General features: G+C 41.1%; 1 protein-coding gene across 1 annotated transcript; it reads right to left on the reverse strand.

The window, feature by feature from the left end:
* Positions 1 to 4,017: 4,017 nt before the first annotated feature.
* Positions 4,018 to 4,984, reverse strand: LOC147459929 (uncharacterized). The gene is made up of 2 exons (XM_086511650.1): positions 4,724 to 4,984; positions 4,018 to 4,596 (listed from the first exon to the last, which is right to left on the reverse strand). Exons 1-2 carry the CDS (start codon positions 4,982 to 4,984, stop codon positions 4,018 to 4,020), a joined length of 840 nt encoding a protein of 279 aa, XP_086367776.1.
* Positions 4,985 to 19,796: the final 14,812 nt, after the last annotated feature.

Consider the following 19,796-nt stretch of genomic DNA (forward strand, 5'->3'; position numbering starts at 1 on the left):
ATTTATTCTCCTCATGCCATGATGCTAGGGCGGCCATGGACTTACATTCGAAGAAATGCTTGATGCGAGGAAGCAGAGGGAAATGTCGCAAAACCTTTTGTGGAATTTTTGTCCCGTGGAGATCTACTCGATATCTTTCGGAAACACATTTCGGACACTTCTCCATGTCTATGTATTCCCCTCTGAAAAGAATGTAGTCATTAGGACAAGCGTGGATAGAATTGTAATCCATCCCCAAGTTTCGCAAAATCTTTCTTGCTTCATCTCGGGAATCTGGCATCACATTGTCAACTGGTAGTATGTGCTCTTTCAGCAATCTACACAACATAAAAATATGATACAGTCGTGTAAAAATCTATCAGATCATTATACATTTAGAGTTCTATTAAAGTAAACTAATTGTAATAGATCACCTGAAAAGCGCTGTGAGGCTAGTGTCACTCCATCCAAACTTTGCCTGCATGTTGAGAAGAACCAGGAGTGCTTTCAATCTAGACATACGTGCTCCATTATACAATGGCGTATCGGCTTCACTTTTCATATCATCATAGATAAGCCTTTCTGAATCCATGATCGTCTCGATCATTTCATCAATCTCGGGCTCAAACATTGCCTCGTTGGGAATGTGCTCTGCATGATCATCCCCCGAGCTGTCAGAGGCTACATCTTGTGGCCTCACATATGCTGCTTGACCAAAGCGCCTGCGAACACGTCTATTGGGTTGCAAGATTGCTGCTTGTTGGCCAGCGTCAGAGTCCGACGAGTTATAATTGGCAACAACTCGATCTATAATAGATGGATCGAACTCGCCAAATTCGCGAACGTGCTGCAAAGAAACACGTCTTGTCCGTCGCACAGCATGCTTGCATTGATTACAAGGACATAAGACCCTCGTTGAGAGATAGGTGTTTCGGTTGGACGGTCCCACATCCTCGTCGCTACTCATAATGAGGATAAAAAACTTATAACCTGGACAACAAATTTAATATTCTATTGGCATTCTTCGTCTTATCTCTCTCTCTCTCTCTCTCTCTCTCTCTCTCTCTCTCTCTCTCTCTCTCTCTCTCTCTCTCTCTCTCTACCTCACATTCTCTAGTCATGTCCAATCCCCGCACACCTCGGTCTAGAGGTGCACGGAGATCAGAACCACCGGGTTATAATCTCGTCTTTATTGGTCAATACCTATATTTGTGGGTACAAGAAATCTACACACCCACGTCTACATGATACTGCATGTAGTGGACAAAACCCCTTTGCCTCTTCTCTAGCTGTAGCACTTCACTTCATCTTAACATCTTTTCACAGTAGATCTTTCCACTGTTCGTCTAACTCTAAACCCTAAACCGTAAGTAATTCTTGCGTGGACTCGATCTAACGTAAATAAGCGTAAATCTAAATAAACGTAAATCTAACTAAAAATAAAGCTAAATCTAATTTAACGTAAGTCTAATGACTAGAGGTTGTCTAGATGGTCATTGTGTTGGGGATGTAGTGACTCTTGCCGCCCTGAAGATCCACCTTCTTCCCTATCTTCTGAAGACATTTCACCAGTACTTTTGGATCGACGGAGCCCACCATGAGTGAAGGCAGCAATACCCTATATTCCATTGAGGGCTTTCTTCACCCGCTTCATGCAGGCATCGTAGTCTATGGAGACCTAAATCTAATCTAATATAACGTAAATCTAAATCTAGCTTAAATAAACGTAAATCTAGTTAAAAATAAACCTAAATCTAATTTAATGTAAGTCTACATATAACCTAATCTTTAACGTCTTTTAAGATAGTTTCCTACGACGTTATAACTCTCTTCTTCTTGTGTGTGTGCGCGTGTGTGGATGTGTGTGCCAATAAAAAGAGATAAATGGTATAACCTTTCTATCACCCATGCCAAGTATGATAGATTGATTATGCCATTTCCCTCTTGAATAATAGGTCTTGAGTTCAACTCCTCGTCGGCTAGATCTTTAGGTCTTTTAATTTTAATTAGTTTCCTACGACGTTAAATTAGTTTCTCTCTCTTTCTCTCTCAATGTGTGTGCGTTTTTTTGGATCGTATGCATGTTTTCTCTCTCTTTTCCTCTCTCAATGTGTGCGTTTTTTGTTTATGCATGTTCTCTCTCTCTTTTCCTCTCTCAATGCGTGCGTTTTTTGTTTATGCATGCTCTCTCTCTCTTTTTCTCTCTCAATGTGTGTGTGCATTCTTTGTTTATGTATGTGTGTGTGCGCGTTTTTGTTTTTGTTTGTACTCTCTCTCTCTCTCTCTCTCTCTCTCTCTCTCTCTCTCTCTCTCTCTCTCTCTCTCTCAAAAACACTATGTGTGTGTGTGTGTGTGTGTGAGAGAGAGAGAGAGGGAGAGAGAAAGAGGGGAAGGGAACATGAGAATGAGGAGAGGGAAGGAGCATACCTGGCTCTCCTTCCTCTCCTCGTGTGTGTGTGTGTGTGTGGAGAAGAAAAAGAGAGAGAGAGAGAGAGAGAGAGAGAGAGTGAGGGAGAGCGTTACCTGCTCCTTGCTTGAGGGCGCCGAAAAACTCAGATCTGAGATCTGAGTTTTTGGGCGCGCTCGGTTATTTTTTTACCCCATCCGGCGTCGCTATAAGCGTCACAAATTTCTTTGTAAATTTGCGACGCTCATAGCGACGCTTATAGTGACGCTCATAGCGACGCCGGGAATTTTTTTTTGGAGCGTCGCTGTGTGAGCGTCGCTAATATGAAGAGCCTCTTGTAGTGTCTACACATTACAGTAGAGCGAGTTCACCATATCGTCGTGCTCTTCTTCTCGCACTCTCTCTCGCGTCGCACTTCCGCTCGTACTCCTTCAACTAGGACCGCCGGGGAATGTTTTCCCTCTTTAGGAGGTTTTTCCCCCCGTGCATTGTAAACACTTCTGCATGAATTTTTTCATGGACCCAATGCCCAACTGAAACAACCTCCCTGCTCAGCAAATGCCAATGGAGCATAATTCTCTTTTGACATATAGTCAAATTTAGCCAGAAAACACACCCTCTCAAGATACCACTTTAACTGTTCCCTGTGGCCATACTCCACATTTTTGAGCATGTAATACAACCTTGTTCCTTCTCTAGACCCAAACTCCTTCTTGAAACAATCATCTGAACACTTAGGTGGAACAACTACTGTTGTGAATGGTAACTTGAAAACTGTAGTAATCACCTGTGGGCACAACACAATCTTATCAGATATTGCTCCTCTCGTATTTCCTCAGCAACTCTGCCTGTGACTTTGCATAAAAATTTCCTTTCCATTCTTTCCATGGCAACATTGCATACTCATAAAGCCCTAACTGTCTGATCCACTTCTCATTCTTCTCTGTATCAGCTTCCATCTCAATCTTGAGATCTGTGTACGGATCCATCAAACTCTGCAGCATTTTATTTGCCGACAAAGGTGGCGGTTCTTCCTCTGAGAACTCTTCTTCTTCCTCATCTCTTACATCCACCCTCAGGTTAATTCCCTTTCTCCTCAGCCTTGTTGCGACAGGCTCTGCCGACTCAGTTTCAGCCTCGGGTCTCATGGCTGCTGCTACAGGCTTTGCTTTAGGGGCCATAGAGCTTGATGAAGGAGTAGATGAAGAAGGCGATTGCAAGAAGTAATCAGCAGCTAAGTACTTGCACGGTGAAGAGACTAACATTTTATGCAAATGACGCTGCATGCATCCACTGAATGACCTCTTTGACAGCTCCCGCGCCCCAATAATTACCTCTAGTGGTGAATAATCTCCCCGCAAACCCAAATATTGTTGATCATTAAACCATTTACTGCCAGGTTTAGAAATTCCGATCCAGTAAATGCCGATGGACCAGATTCCGACCAACCAACATCCGATGAACCACACTAGATGACTGCATACTGGATTATGTTTATGTGAATTGAATATCCACTCATCAGAACCTTGTCAAGCACTCCTCCTGCCTTCCTTCATAACTTGTTCTCTGTTGAAACCCTTATCAACATCACTTCTAATACCATAGTCACCTAATAGCAATGCTTGCTGACTCTAAAAATCTGTTAATTCAACTGCCTCACACAAAGCAGCTTCTACCACTTTTGGTGTCAACCAGTCAAGGTGAGGTGGTTTACCTTGAAATTTCTTTAACCTGAATCCATTAACTGGTTTGTCCACTCTGGTTCCAAACACATCAGCAACTATAAATGTGCCTTGGCCTAAATCTTCAACAATCTGATAAGGACCCTTATACCTCAAAGTCAATTTCCCTGGGAATGGACCAAGCCTAGAATTATACAGCATCACCCAATCTCCCACTTTAAAAAGTTTGAACTTGACATTCATAGCTACCCAAGCTTGTCTTCGCCTCTGGATAATCTCAGTGATGTAAGAACTCACCAGCCTGTCCTCTTCTAGCTGCATCAAATACTTACTTCTATGCTTTACTAACAATGCAGGAGACATTTTCTCAACAGAAATTCTCAAGCTAGGTACCACAAATTCCATAGGTACTACAGCTTCCAACCCATAGACCAACCTGAAAGGTGTCATCCCTGTGGTGACTTTGAAAGCAGTTCTGAATGACCACAGAGCTGAATCCAACTTTAGGTCCCAATCCTTATGATCATCCTGCAACTCTTTTCAGAATTTTAACCAGAATTTTGTTGCTACTCTCTGCCTGTCCATTAGCCTGGGGATGATATGGGGTAGACTTCTTGTGTAATATCATATGAGTTTTAGTCAGCTCATGTATGACCTCATTCAAAAAATGTGTCCCCCTATCACTCAACAACTCAACTGGACACCCAAATCTTGTCATAATGTTATGATACAAAAACTTTTCCACACTGGCTACTTTGTTATCCTTCAGTGCCACAGCTTCCACCCACTTAGTACAATAATCTATAGCAACCAAAACGTACATGTTCCCCCTCGAGCTAGTGGGCTTCACTGGTCCTACAAAGTCCATACCCCATTTTTGAAAAGGTTCCAGGGGTAGAATAGGATGATCCGACATCCTGTCCCTATTGTCTGGTTGACCAAGCTTCTAACACACTACACATCTTTTGGCATACTCATGTGCATCTTTTAACAAAGTAGGCCACCACAAACCTACCTGCAAAATTTTCTTTCATGTAATGTCTCCTGAAAAATTTCCACCAGCTTGTCCATAATGAGCTTCCTGTAGAACTGCTGACTGTTCAAATTCTGGAACACACCTTCTTATCACTTAATCAATACCCTTCTTGTATAATGCTCCTGCAATCACCAAAAATGGTCTTCTTTTCAATGCAAATTTCTTCCTTTGATCAGGTGAAAACTCTCCTGGCATAACCCCATCAGTTAGGTACACCAACATCTAATCATCCGAAGAATCTGGAACTTCTTGCTGAACTGAAAATAAACATGCATCAGGTAACTGATCATCCACACCTGTTGGAGATTCCCCTGTTTCCAGTCTGCTCAAATAATCTGCCACAGCATGGTCTTTCCCAGGAGTATGAATAATCACAAACTCAAATTCCTACAAAAGCAACATCCACCTTGCTAATCTCCCTGTAAGCATAGGCTTCTTAACCAAGTACAACAAAGCTTGGTGATCAACATGAAACATCACCCTGTTACTGAGTAAGTAATGCCTGAACTTATTTAATGAATATACCATGCCCAAATCTTCTCTCTCAGTCACAGTGTAATTCTTCTCTGCTGGTGTCAACATCCTACTTGCATAATACAACGGTCTATACCATCCCCTGACCTTTTCGTGCATCAACACATCTCCAATTGCAATATCCGATGCATCAACAAAAACATGGAAAGGCAATGTCCAATCAGGAGGCTGCAGTATTGGTGCTACTGATAGCATTTTCTTTAACATTTGAAAGGCTGTCTCCTGTGGTTCATCCCATTTAAAGGCAACATCTTTCTTTGTAAGATGAGTCAAAGGTGCACATATATTAGCCAAATATCTAATATACCTTGAGTGCCACTTCACCTGGCCCACAAACCTACTGAGCTCCTTCACATTCTGAGGTGATTTGGCTTCCTGAATTGCTTCAATCTTTTTGGCATCAATGGCCATCCCATCATCAGATACTACATGTCCCAATAAAATACCACTCCTGACTGCAAGTACACTTTTATATGGATTCAAGGCCATGTGAAACAGTCTGCATCTTTCCAAACATAACTTCAAGTGAACCAAATGTTGATCCTTCTTTCCAAATACTGAAAAGTCATCTACAAAAACCCTCATAAAAGCCTGAAGATAAGGTTCAAATGTCTTATGAGCCACAAAGTTGAAGGAAGGTGGACCATTCTTCAACCCAAAACTCATCACTGTATATGCAAATGCTCCCCACTCAGTGATGAAGGCTGTCTTGTGTTGTTCTTCTAGAGCTACCTTAATCTGATTGTAACCTGAAAAACCATCAAGAAAGCTATACATCTCATGTCCAGCTACTGCATCCAACACAGCATCACAAAATGGCATAGGGAATGGATCAGTAATAGTTGCAACATTTAACTTCCTGTAATCCACACACACCCTCAACTTCCCATTCTTCTTTGGCACAACAATAATTGGTGACAACCATGACACTTCATTAACTGGCTTGATGAATCCAGTTGCCAATAACTTATCTATTTCCTGCTTTACTTGCTTTGCAAAATTGAGGTTCATTCTGTATCTCTGTTGTATGATTGGTTTAGCATCCTCTCTGAGATTAATGTGATGTTGATGTAGTTCAGGATCAATGCCCTTTACATGTGAATAATCCCAAGCAAATACATCTTTATACTCCTCCAATAGCTGAATCAAACCTTTCAAAAATTCCCCTTCAGCATGGATGCTAATTCTGACCATCCTGGGATCTTCTTCAGTTCCCAAATTAAACTCTCTAACTTCATCCTCTTTTACTCTGCTGGAGGTACCAAACCTTTTATCATAGATTTTTTCTGCCATTACCCTTGCTTCCTTCTCCTCTTGATCAATCTGCTCTTTCTGAGGCACCTCGGAATTTCGATCCATCATCTGCAACACTTATGATCCAACAATCTGGCTTAGAACTATTTCTACTTCTTCCTCACTTTGATCTTCAACCTTCTGTATTATCCCTTCTACATCAACCTCAAAGAGAGGCACAATAGTGGGATTAGCTCTCAAAAATTCCTCCTCTTCATCATCTTCCACTGCATCTGCCAAGTTTATGGTCTAAGCACATAATGGTGTAGTCTTTGGAGGGATTTTTTTTCTTCCCTGCATTGATATGGTTACTGACTGCTTCCCCTTTTTCATCATGACCACATTTTCTCCCCAATCCTGCTTAACTCTAGCTTGTCTAAACCAGGGTCTTCCCAATAGCATCTTGTATGAAGAATCTGAATCCTTCATTCTAAGTACCAAAAAGTTCACAAAGAAAACCATACCTGCAATTTCAATTGCTTGCTGTTTGAGAATGCCTAAAGGCTGGACTCTCCTCTGGTCTGCCATCTTCACTTGAAATGGTGCTGGAGCTAATGTTCCTCCTAACTTCAATCTTCTATACACCTCCTCAGGAAGTATATTGACCCCGGATCCTCCATCCAAAAGCACCTCTTTGAATAGAATGCCTTGAAACATTACTGCCACAATAGGTACTACAAAATCCACATCTGCGGGATCAATCTGCTGCAGCATTACTTCAGGATATTGGTTTGCCAACACTTGGTCTTGCTGACCCTGAAGCTTCTTCAACAATTTCTCTTTTAAGGCTGGAACTATACATAATAATTGATCTAATGACAATTGCAAGGGAGAGTTCACCAGCACCTCAAACCAATCTTTGTCTTCTTTTGTTGGCATCAAACCTGGCTTGTCAAGCTTATGCTGCTTCTTGGATACCTCCAACTCTTCATTCTTCTCTTCTGTATACTGAACCTGCTCTCTTTGCACTTTTTCATGAACCTTATCCCTCACATCTTTCTGCTCTCTCCAATTAATTGGTCCCTTAGCTTTTGCTCTTGTGACGGCCAATGCTTCAGCTTCTTCCACCTGACCACATTGTTAACAATCACAATACCATCCTTCTTCATGTTCCTTATGCTCAGCCTGATGTACTATGACTGGCTCTGGTTCCTGCTGCTCCTGAATGTCCACCAAAATAACATTGGACTGAGCTGGTTGATTATGTTGTGGTTGCTGTTGCACTCCCTGTTGGTCTGCCTGACCAGGCCTCACAATGGGCATCCCTCTTTCTCCCCTGTGTCTAACCCATAATTCACAATTAAGACCAACCCAATGGTCTGGTGATCCACAATAGACACAAGGAATCACTCTATCTCCTCTTCTTTGATTATTGTTTTGCTCTCTCCAAGGAGGTCTTGGAGGTCTATTAAATGGTTGTCTTTCTCTAAATGGAGCTATCTGATTTGCTGCAGCTTCAACTCTACCTCTTCCTGTATTTGGCTGCTCCCTATTCCTGGGGTTAAACCAACACCTAGAGGTGGCATTTACTTCTTTGTCACATATTTCACAATACAACTTAGCTTTGGGTGCCAACACTGAATAACCAATGCTCTTTAATTTACTCACCAATTCCCCTTCTTGAGTTGCTTTATCCTTTTTGGACTTCTTCTTTGTGCTTTTCTTCTTCTTCTTTGACTTTTCTTCAACATCACTTGACTCAGTGTCATCATCTGAATCAGCATCTTCATCAGTTTCATGGGCATCAGTGGAGTCTGACTGATCATCAGAATCCTTATCCTCTTTGGACCTGCTCTTTATTTTGGGTCTGCCAAGTCTTTTCTCGACTCTAACTGCTGCATCAACTAGTGCAGCAAAACCTGTACCTATATCCACACTTGCCACAACATTCTTTAAATCTTTCCTCAAACCTGTCAAAAAATATCCTGCCAACATCTCATCAGTGGGTCTCTCATTGCCCTGAAGTCTCTCAACCAAAACTCTGAACTTTTGAGCAAAATCTTCAACCACTACTCTAACCATGCTTGTGCAGACATCCTTGGTAGCTCTCTTCCCGAAAATCCGTTGCGTAACACATGATTCTCTGGAAGATACGCTTGATGACCTTCGTAGATTTGCTTCTTCAGTGAGGGCACCCTACGTGCATTCAGTCTAGGTCCACATGTGACACATGCTCTGTATCCGCTTGTTTGAAGCCCTGCATGTATACACATGATAATAGATCAACTATGGGAAAAAACAAGATTTACAGTGTTTGAGGGAGGAGTGCCAATAGATCACCTGAGCATTCTGTTAGCCCGGGATAGTCATGCATGGTCCACATTAGAATTCCTCTGATCAAAGCATTCCGTCGTCCTGTGTGTCGGCTCATATCCACCACCTCTATGCCAATCCACAATTGTTGTAGCTCTTCCAAAAGTGGACGAAGATACACATCCATATTCTCCACTTTATATCACCCTGGCACAATCAAGCTTAGCCATAGGTGCCCCTTCTTCGTAGTCAACCACGGGGGAATGTTGTAGTTGATGATGACAATGGGCCATACACTGTAAGATGTTGATCTTTGACCAAATGGATTTACGCCATCCATAGCCAGGCCTAAGCGCAAATTTCGAGCTTCCCTGGCAAAATCCGACCATGTTCCATCTATATGTTTCCAGGCTGCGCAATCTGCAGGAATTCGTAGCACACCATCTGAAGGTTTATTCTCCTCATGCCATGATGCTAGGGCGGCCATGGACTTACATTCGAAGAAATGCTTGATGCGAGGAAGCAGAGAAAAATGTCGCAAAACCTTTTGTGGAATTTTTGTTCCGTGGAGATCTACTCGATATCTTTCGGAATCACATTTTGGACACTTCTCCATGTCTATGTATTCCCCTCTCAAAAGAATGCAGTCATTAGGACAAGCGTGGATAGAATTGTAATCCATCCCCAAGTTTCGCAAAATCTTTCTTGCTTCATCTCGGGAATCTGGCATCACATTGTCAGCTGGTAGTATGTGCTCTTTAAGCAATCTACACAACATAAAAATACGATCCAGCCGTGTGAAAATCTATCAGATCATTATACATCTAGAGTTTTATTAAAGTAAACTAATTGTAATAGGTCACCTGAAAAGCGCTGTGACGCTAGTGTCACTCCATCCAAACTTTGCCTGCATGTTGAGAAGAACCAGGAGTGCTTTCAATCTAGACATACGTGCTCCATTATACAATGGCGTATCGGCTTCACTTTTCATATCATCATAGATAAGCCTTTCTGAATCCATGATCGTCTCGATCATTTCATCAATCTCTGGCTCAAAAATTGCCTCGTTGGGAATGTGCTCTGCATGATCATCCCCCGAGCTGTCAGAGGCTACATCTTGTGGCCTCACATATGCTGCTTGACCAAAGCGCCTGCGAACACGTCTATTGGGTTGCAAGATTGCTGCTTGTTGGCCAACGTCAGAGTCCGATGAGTTATAATTGGCAACAACTCGATCTATAATAGATGGATCGAACTCGCCAAATTCGCGAACGTGCTGCAAAGAAACACGTCTTGTACGTCGCACAGCATGCTTGCATTGATTACAAGGACATAAGACCCTCGTTGAGAGATAGGTGTTTCGGTTGGACGGTCCCACATCCTCGTCACTACTCATAATGAGGATAAAAATCTTATAACCTGGACAACAAATTTAATATTCTATTGGCATTCTTCGTCTTATCTCTCTCTCTCTCTCTCTCTCTCTCTCTCTCTCTCTCTCTACCTCACATTCTCTAGTCATGTCCAATCCCTGCACACCTCGGTCTAGAGGTGCACGGAGATCATAACCACCGGGTTATAATCTCGTCTTTATTGGTCAATACCTATATTTGTGGGTACAAGAAATCTACAGACCCACGTCTACATGATACTGCATGTAGTGGACAAAACCCCTTTGCCTCTTCTCTAGCTGTAGCACTTCACAGCATCTTAACATCTTTTCACAGTAGATCTTTTCACTGTTCGTCTAACTCTAAACCCTAAACCGTAAGTAATTCTTGCGTGGACTCGATCTAACGTAAATAAGAGAAAATCTAAATAAACGTAAATCTAACTAAAAATAAACCTAAATCTAATTTAACGTAAGTCTACATCTAACCTAATCTTTAACGTCTTTTGGGATAGTTTCCTACGACGTTAAAACTCTCTTCTTCTTGTGTGTGTGTGTATGTGTGTGTGTGTGTGTGTGGGTAAACCTAAATAAACCTAAGTCTAATCTAATATAACATAAATCTAAATCTAACGTAAATTATGTTATATTAAAAACAAAGAACTAAACTAACAGGGATTATAAGAACCTTAAAACTGATTTAACACATAATTTTTCACATAACTCAGCAAGAGTTGGCATTCTCATCACTAAAGATGTGAGAGTTAACTTCCGGCGGTGACGCTGCCTCATCTCCATCCACATCTGACGACACCAATTGGCCCTTTGGACCGTTCTTGCTCTTGTTACTAACTTTGAAGTTGCTATTGAATGACTAGAGGTTGTCTAGATGGTCATTGTCGGGGATGTAGTGACTCTTGCCGCCCTGAAGATCCACCTTCTTCCGTATCTTCTGAAGACATTTCACCAGTACTTTTGGATCAACGGAGCCCACCATGAGTGAACGCAGCAATACCCTATATTCCATTGAGGGCTTTCTTCACCCGCTTCATGCAGGCATCGCAGTCTATGGAGACCTAAATCTAATCTAATATAACGTAAATCTAAATCTAGCGTAAATAAACGTAAATCTAACTAAAAATAAACCTAAATCTAATTTAACGTAAGTCTACATCTAACCTAATCTTTAACGTCTTTTAGGATAGTTTCCTACGACGTTATAACTCTCTTCTTCTTGTGTGTGTGCGCGTGTGTGGATGTGTGTGCCAATACAAAGAGATAAATGGTATAACCTTTCTATCACCCATGCCAAGTATGATAGATTGGTTATGCCATTTCCCTCTTGAATAATAGGTCTTGAGTTCAACTCCTCGTCGGCTAGATCTTTAGGTCTTTTAATTTTAATTAGTTTCCTACGACGTTAAATTAGTTTCTCTCTCTTTCTCTCTCAATGTGTGTGCATTTTTTTGTTTATGCATGTTTTCTCTCTCTTTTCCTCTCTCAATGTGTGCGTTTTTTGTTTATGCATGTTCTCTCTCTCTTTTCCTCTCTCAATGTGTGCGTTTTTTGTTTATGCATGCTCTCTCTCTCTTTTCCTCTCTCAATGTGTGTGTGCATTCTTTGTTTATGTATGTGTGTGTGCGTTTTTGTTTATGTTTGTACTCTTTCTCTCTCTCTCTCTCTCTCTCTCTCTCTCTCTCTCTCTCTCTCTCTCTCAAAAACACTATGTGTGTGTGTGTGTGTGTGAGAGAGAGAGAGAGAGAGAGAGAGAGAGAGAGGGAGAGAGAAAGAGGGGAAGGGAACATGAGAGCGAGGAGAGGGAAGGATCATACCTGGCTCTCCTTCCTCTCCTCGTGTGTGTGTGTGTGTGTGTGTGTGTGTGTGCAGAGAAGAAAGAGAGAGAGAGAGAGAGAGGGAGAGCGTTACCTGCTCCTTGCTTGAGGACGCCGAAAAACTCAGATCTGAGATCTGAGTTTTTGGGCGCTCTCTGTTATTTTTTTTAGCCCAGCCGGCGTCGCTATGAGCGTGGCAAATTTACTTGTAAATTTGTGACGCTCATAGCGATGGCGGGATTTTTTTTTTTTGAGCGTCGCTGTGTGAGCGTCGCTAATATGAATAGCCTCTTGTAGTGAATGCAGAAGACAATAACTTTTTCACTTGCTGAAGAAATACCCAATCATTGGAAACAAAGATGGTATCATCCACATAAAGAGTAGGAATCACAAAACTACTACCTTAATGTATTTTGTATAAGTTGGGTTTGAAGAGCAAGACATGAATCCTTTAGAGGTGAGAAAAACATCAAATTTTGTATACCAGGCCGGCGAATCTTGTTTGAGACCATATAGTGCCTTTTGGAGTTGAGCAACAAGGCCTTCTTTACCTGAAATAACAAACCCTCTTGACTATTTTATTTAAATTTCCTCTTTCAAATCACCATTTAGAAAAGCAGTTCACACATCCAGTTGATGAGCTTCTAAACCAAATTGAACAACAAATGCCAATAAAACTCGAACACTTGTAATGCAAGCAATTGGTGAAAAGGTCTTGTGATAATCAACACCAGCAACTTGGGAGTAGCCTGTTGCAACTAAATGTGCCTTGACCTTGTTAAAAGATCCATCTGCTTTTACCTTTGTCTTATACACCCACTTACACTTGATAATTGTACAACTAGGAGTTATTCAGTTAGTATCCATGTATCTTTTGAGATAAGAGAATCGTACTCTGCTTCCATAGCCTCTTGCCATTGATACTTTTGTGCTGAAGAGATAGCTTCATTATAAGTGACAAATAGTAGAAAAAACGCAAACGGACTTCGAAGATGGATCGTGTACTTCAAAAAATGCAAAAGGATTTTCGTTAGGTTAGCTTATAGGTTAGGTTTAGGTTATAGATTATGCTAGGTTAGGTTAGGTTTAGGTTATAGGTTAGGTGAGATTATAGGTTAAGTTAGAGCTAGCGACAAATAAATAGTAGAAGAAACACAAACGGACTTCGAAGATGACTTGTGTACTTCTAAAAATGAAAATGGACTCCGATTAAGTTAGGTTAGGTTTAGGTTATAGGTCAGGTTAGATTATACACTAGGTTAGAGCTAGCGGCAAATACTAGATATAATACAAACGAACTTTCGTTAGGTTTTGTTATAGGTGAAGTTATAGGTCACGTTTAATTTGGTTATAGGTTAGGTTAGGCAAACATAAACTTCAAAAACACTAATATATAGTCATGGACCCTGTGATCCTAATCTCTGTGCACCTCTATACCGAGGTGTGCGGGGATCGGATATGGCTAGAGAATGTGAGATTGTTAGAGCTCGAGCTAGCAGTAAATAGTTGAAAAAACTCAATCGGACTTCAAAAGTGCACACAAAATTTAAGAACCTCAATATAAAGTCATTGACCAATAAAAACAAGATTATTACCCTGTGGTCCTAATCTCCGTGCACCTCTAGACCGAGGTGTGCGGGGATCGGGCCTGCCTAGAGAATGTGAGGTTGTTAGAGCTAGTAGCAAATAGTTGAAAAAAAGCAATCGGACTTTCAAAGTGCACACAGACTTCAAGAACCTTAACATATAGTCATTGACCAATAAAGATGAGATTATTACTCTGTGGTCCTAATCTCCGTGCACCTCTAGACCGAGGTGTGCGGGGATCGGACTTGGCTAGAGAATGTGAGGTTGTCATGTATTGTGATGTACTTAGTAGTGAGTAGTTATAACAATTAGAGTGTTTAAATTATTTATTGCATCATTGGTAGATAAAGTATGGACAACAGGATGGCCTGTCCTTGTGAGTATTGAAAGCATCAGATATTTTGAAAACAAAAAATCTACGACCAACACATACGCAGTCATGGTCTCTTTTCGATAGAGAAAGTACAAGGCCTGCGTTATCAATCTCAGGGTCTAGAGACTGAAGGTCAAACTCCGCAAGGAGACATTGCTCCAACTTCATTAGAGAGAAGACAATTTTCAAATGAACAGCCATCGATTGAGTCCTCCCAACCAATACTTGATGTGGCATTTGAAGAAGTAGAGATGGAGCAGATGTTAGACATGGATAATGTGATCATAATGTGATCAAGGGGCTGACTTGTTCATGTAATGACACGTTGCTTAATGAGAAAATCTTGCCATAAGGGAATCACATGTCCCCTACCCGTCCAGCCGCTAAAAAGCTTCTTACTAATTTGGGCTTGCATTATCACAAAATACATGCATGTCTTAATGATTGTATACTTTTTCGCAATGAGTATGCAAATTTGGAACAGTATCCTAATTGTGGATCAAACAGGTACAGGGAGGACACACAAGGAAAATGTTTCCTTGCAAAAGTCCTTCGACACTTTCCTATCATTTCAAAAATAAAGAGCATGTTCAGGTGCAAGTCCATAGCCACTTTGTTGACATGGCACTCAAATACTAGATCGACAGATGATGTGATGCGGGTACCTACTGACTCTCGTGCATGGAAGCACATAGAGGAAAGTTGGACTACATTTAAGAATGAGCCTGGATGTATCCGCTTTGGTCTGGCAATGGAAGAAATAAACCCATTCAAATTACGGAGTTCGTCATGGAGCACGTGGCCTATCTGTCTCGTTAATTATAATCTTCCACCATGGCTAGCTATGAAGAAGGGCCATTTTTTGTTGTCATTGATCGTCCCAGGAAAGTACAAAGCAAAGAACATGGACGTCTATCTGGCACCACTTATAAAAACTTTCTCCAAATCTTGTGGATAGGAATCAATGTGGTTGATATGTCCCAACCAATCAGACGAGAACATAGAGACTAGCCAACTTGAATACTTTGGCTACATCCAAGACATCTTGAAGATTATTTTTAAAAAGTTTGATATGTTTATCTTTGATGTCAAGTGGTTCAAAGTTATTACCAGTGGCCCTAATGCAACTGTGCGTAAAGACAAGAGTGGATTGATTGAAGTGAACTCTAGGCGGGTGTGGACAGATGCGTGGGATACATTCGTACTTCCATAGCATTGTGAACAAGTTGTATTCACACACAATCTACTATGGACAAAAAATGATGAGAATGATCTGTCTAAACCCTACTGGCTCTATGTCGTTCAAGTTGCTCCATGGATCAAGCAAGTGTGCAAAAGATTGGATGTTGAGGTCGAAGAGTTGATTCATGAACAAAATGCAGGACCGACGAAAACTTTTAAGTTTAGATTTTGAGGTGGATGTTAGTAGTGAGAAATTGTATGAACCTAGAGATGAGGTGTCAAATACTGAAGCTGATGCATAGGGCGATGACGAAGTAGAGTTCGATGATGAAGATGCAAAAGTACAGATTGAGATAGATATCTTTGGTGCATCAGATCTCATAGAAGATGAGAGATTAACTAATGATTTTTTCTAGGAACTCTTTTGTAATACTCTCTTTATTAGTCTACAATACACTTTAGATTCATTCATTTATGTTGCAACTTTGTTTATTTGCATTTGTATTGATTAAGTGTTTCTTCTGTAAACTAACATATTTTGTAAGTGTTATTTGTGTATGATTAGCCATGGCCGATGACGATGAGCCATACTCTCCTAGTTTTAGTTTTCCTGTCACTCTGGTCAACATGTCACCCGAGAAGATGGGCTAGTTTTTGTCTTAGTTTACACCAGAGAGAATTGCGATGACACAACACCTTTGGGCAGCAGGTTCCTTTAGACCTACTACGTTCGACTCTACGCCCGGGACTAGTGTGGTCCCTACATCTAGCGGTCCCACACCTCAGTCGAGTGTGCCCCCTACGCCTAAGACTGGTGTTCCCCCTATACCGACGGGTGGTCATCCTCGAGACAAGGTAGGAGTCATTCTGGAGGCAGTGGTTGTTGTGGTAGCAATTCTACAGATGTGTCCACACTAGCCACAGAGCGTCCACCACTCTCTTCAGCAGATAGTTCACCGATTGGCACACCACGTATACATTGGGGATCACACGAGCATGATCCTAGCAAGGTGTACAAGAGTAGGGACGGGGCTGTTGTGGCGGATAGGGTCAGAATGGCCATGCGATAGAGGATTTGACAGCTCTGTACAATCTAGTTTGGTCACTCTCTGATGGAGGTTTGGGATAATCTCGATCATGAAAGAAAGAATTACATCATCAAGGCCATTCATAGAGAGTACATGCCAGCAAGGGGTACGATCCAGTTTTGAATCCCTGGATTTTGAGCGTGGCAAAGGCCACAATGGCACATCGTCAATTAGAGGTGAGAGACAGGTACAATGCTGACAATCCAAAGCCAGCATGGTTGGACGCAAAGGAGTGGGTGGGGATTGCACGAGAGACACAAGGCAATCCTGAGAGATTTGAGCAGCTGAGAGATGCAGCCATAGCACGTTTGGAGTCTGGTGGAGTGTCACATCTTGGGAGTGGAGCACTATAAGAGGAGTTGTCAAAAACCACCAATAGTGGCGTGGAAAAACAAAGGAGAAAGGAGAGAGAAAAATTTGTGTGGGCGAAAATAACCGCAGCTACGAACGCGGTAGTGGTTTGTCAACAATAAGCGCGGTATTAGTCGCGGCAATATATCCGCTGCTATTATCGTGATCTTTGCCGCTGCTATTACCACGTATATTATCGCTAAACGCCAGTTCAAAAATAAAGGTGCTCATTTGGGCCACCCAAAATTGGGTGGCCCAAATGAGCACCTTTATTTTTTACCTGCATAAAAACAATAAGACATCAAATTTTTTATGAAAAAGTATACAAAATCCTAAAGAACTGAAATTGAATTTACTTTATCTTAACAATGAAAAATGTAGAAGATAAACTATTTAAAAAAGCTACGATAAAAAGTAAATAATTGTATATACATTGTGCCACATTGGGACTTTACAAAAGTTTTGACAAAACATTTTTTTATGTCACAGGAACAAAATAATAGAGATAGGCAGCAAAAGATAGAGAAAGAGATCTTTGTATTGATGGATTTTTGTAGAGTTTTGATACAACAGAGGAGCAATAAAATATATGGGCGCACTCCGTACATCTCTATCTTTTGCTGCCTATCTCTATTATTCTGTTCCTGTGACATTTTATCTAATCTTCGTCGTTGTCTAGAGGCATGTATGTTGGATCACTTGGAGTCTACATAAACACAAACCAAATTAAACAATTATCCACAACTCAAAACAATTGACACAAAATTACTTGTTTAAACTTACCGCTTGTAGTGGTCCAACTGCCGCGTCGAATTGCTCGCGAGAGATGTGGTTGTTTTCAAACAACCATCGCCAAGTATCAATCTCTGTATGTTGCTCCTGATACTTGACTATCTCTCTGGTTGGTCGAGAGAGAGTGAAATTTTATTAAGTTAGCAATAACAATACCAAATTATCAACTACAATCTTTATAATCAACGACCGATGTTATAGTTTAAAAGATCTTACATATTTATCCTTCCAAGCTCCCTTGCCTCTTGAACCATAGTGCATGGGAGTTTGTCTTGCGCGGGCCTCGCATTGTTGTCTATATGATGAGCCCGTCGCAGCTTGATCGCTCTTCTCTTGAATTGCTAACTCTCACTCTGCATCTGCCATGTTGCCATCGCGGTAACCTCCGATTTGCATGTATCCATTTGAAATGACTGGCCACGGTAATATGGGCGGTAATAGTCATGGTAATAAACGCATCAATAGTCACAGTAATAACTGGTGCCTAAAAAAAGGAAAGAAGGCAGAGTATGCCGTATTTTTGCAGCATACCCTGCCTTCCCTTCGTTTCTTGCTCTCCGCCCGCTCACAAAATTCCCCCTCCTCCTCTCCCCCACTCCCCATCTCTCTCTCCTTCAACAAGAATCCCCTCCCTCCCTCCCCCTCCCCCCCCCCCCCCCCACACCTCTCCCTTCCCTCTCTCTCCTTCTCCAAGCTTCTCAAGTTTCATCAAAGAGGGTTTCGTGCAAGTTTTGGCAAGGGGGTATTCTGTCATCTTCTTTGGACGCTCAACCTATTCGAAGTGAAACCCTTGTCGTGCTATGACACGTACATAGTGGGAACGCATGCTACAAGATCTATCTTGTATTTTTTAGATACATAATTATATGTCCTATAGCGTACATATCCATATTTAAGTATAATAATAAGCCTTCTATCTCATCCTATTATTTTTCTCAAGGGTAACCTATCCTTACTTTACCATTACAAAATACTATGGGAAAAGCATCAATAGCTCCGTCTCTTTAACTTGGGGCAAAAAGCATTGATTCTTTATTTCTACTATTTCATTATCATCTCACACCCTAGCTAGATCCTATATCTAGGGTAAACTCCAATATATATATATATATATTCTATGTATTTTTTATACTTTTCTTATATTTCTTTTTAAATAGCTACTAGGAGAGAATCAAATCCTAGTGGGACACTAGGTGGCATGATTTCAAAGATACACTTATTTTAATGCATTATTGCAAGCATGATTACAAAACTTTGTCAAGGATCAATGTCATGCTTTCATATGGCATGAGGTGTCCTTTGGAATTAAATGAAAGTCTAGGCTAAGGAGACCACATGAAAACTTTTGCTGCCATAAATGGACCCTATTTTGATGAATTTTTTACACAAGGTTCCAATCCGAATTGGAAAACAATTTTAAAATGAAAATCGTAGCTAATGAGATGAAGTTTTTGACCATATTTTTATTTTTTTATTTGGAGCCACGGTTGAGGAGATATGATCAAAATACTGGACCCCAGTCTGCCCACATCATGCAGGGGAAGCTCATTTCCAACTTTTCCAATTCCTGTTCACACTGGCTCCTCTCTTCTTATGTAAACCCTTGGGGGTTCCCTTCACCTATAAAAGGGGACCTCTTCTTCCTTGGAAGGAACTCAAGCATTTAAGCCATTTATGAGAGGAATTCATAAGGGAGTGAGTAGTAACGCCTAATTGTACTTAGCCATTAACATAAGCCCAAGCCTACACTTTTTCCTAGAGGGAGACTAGCGATTCTTGCAACAAGCTAACCTTGGAAGATCAACTCTAATCAAAGAAGGTTTTGCACTTGGTGTATCAATCAAAGTGGAATTATCCACTCTTCTTCTCTCTCCCATCAATAATGGTGCCGAAGGGTTTCAAGTAAGATGTGTTCTACATTGATGTTTTCTTGATTTCTTGTTGTTTTCATTTTCATCTCTAATCCAACATATACATATATATGTATCTAATCTCATCTCCTTAACCAAACCTATCT

Source organism: Adiantum capillus-veneris, chromosome 4 (genome assembly GCF_014529385.1).
Source record: "Adiantum capillus-veneris isolate H3 chromosome 4, ASM1452938v2, whole genome shotgun sequence".
NCBI lineage: Eukaryota > Viridiplantae > Streptophyta > Polypodiopsida > Polypodiales > Pteridaceae > Adiantum > Adiantum capillus-veneris.

Bases quoted from the DNA above. Each gene is read 5' to 3' on its own strand.
- LOC147459929 (XM_086511650.1), bottom strand. From the start codon at position 4,984: ATGTCGGATCATCCTATTCTACCCCTGGAACCTTTTCAAAAATGGGGT. The intron at 4,597-4,723 runs GTCATACATGAG...AAAGAGTTGCAG, and splicing joins GGACACATTTTTTGAATGAG to GATGATCATAAGGATTGGGA.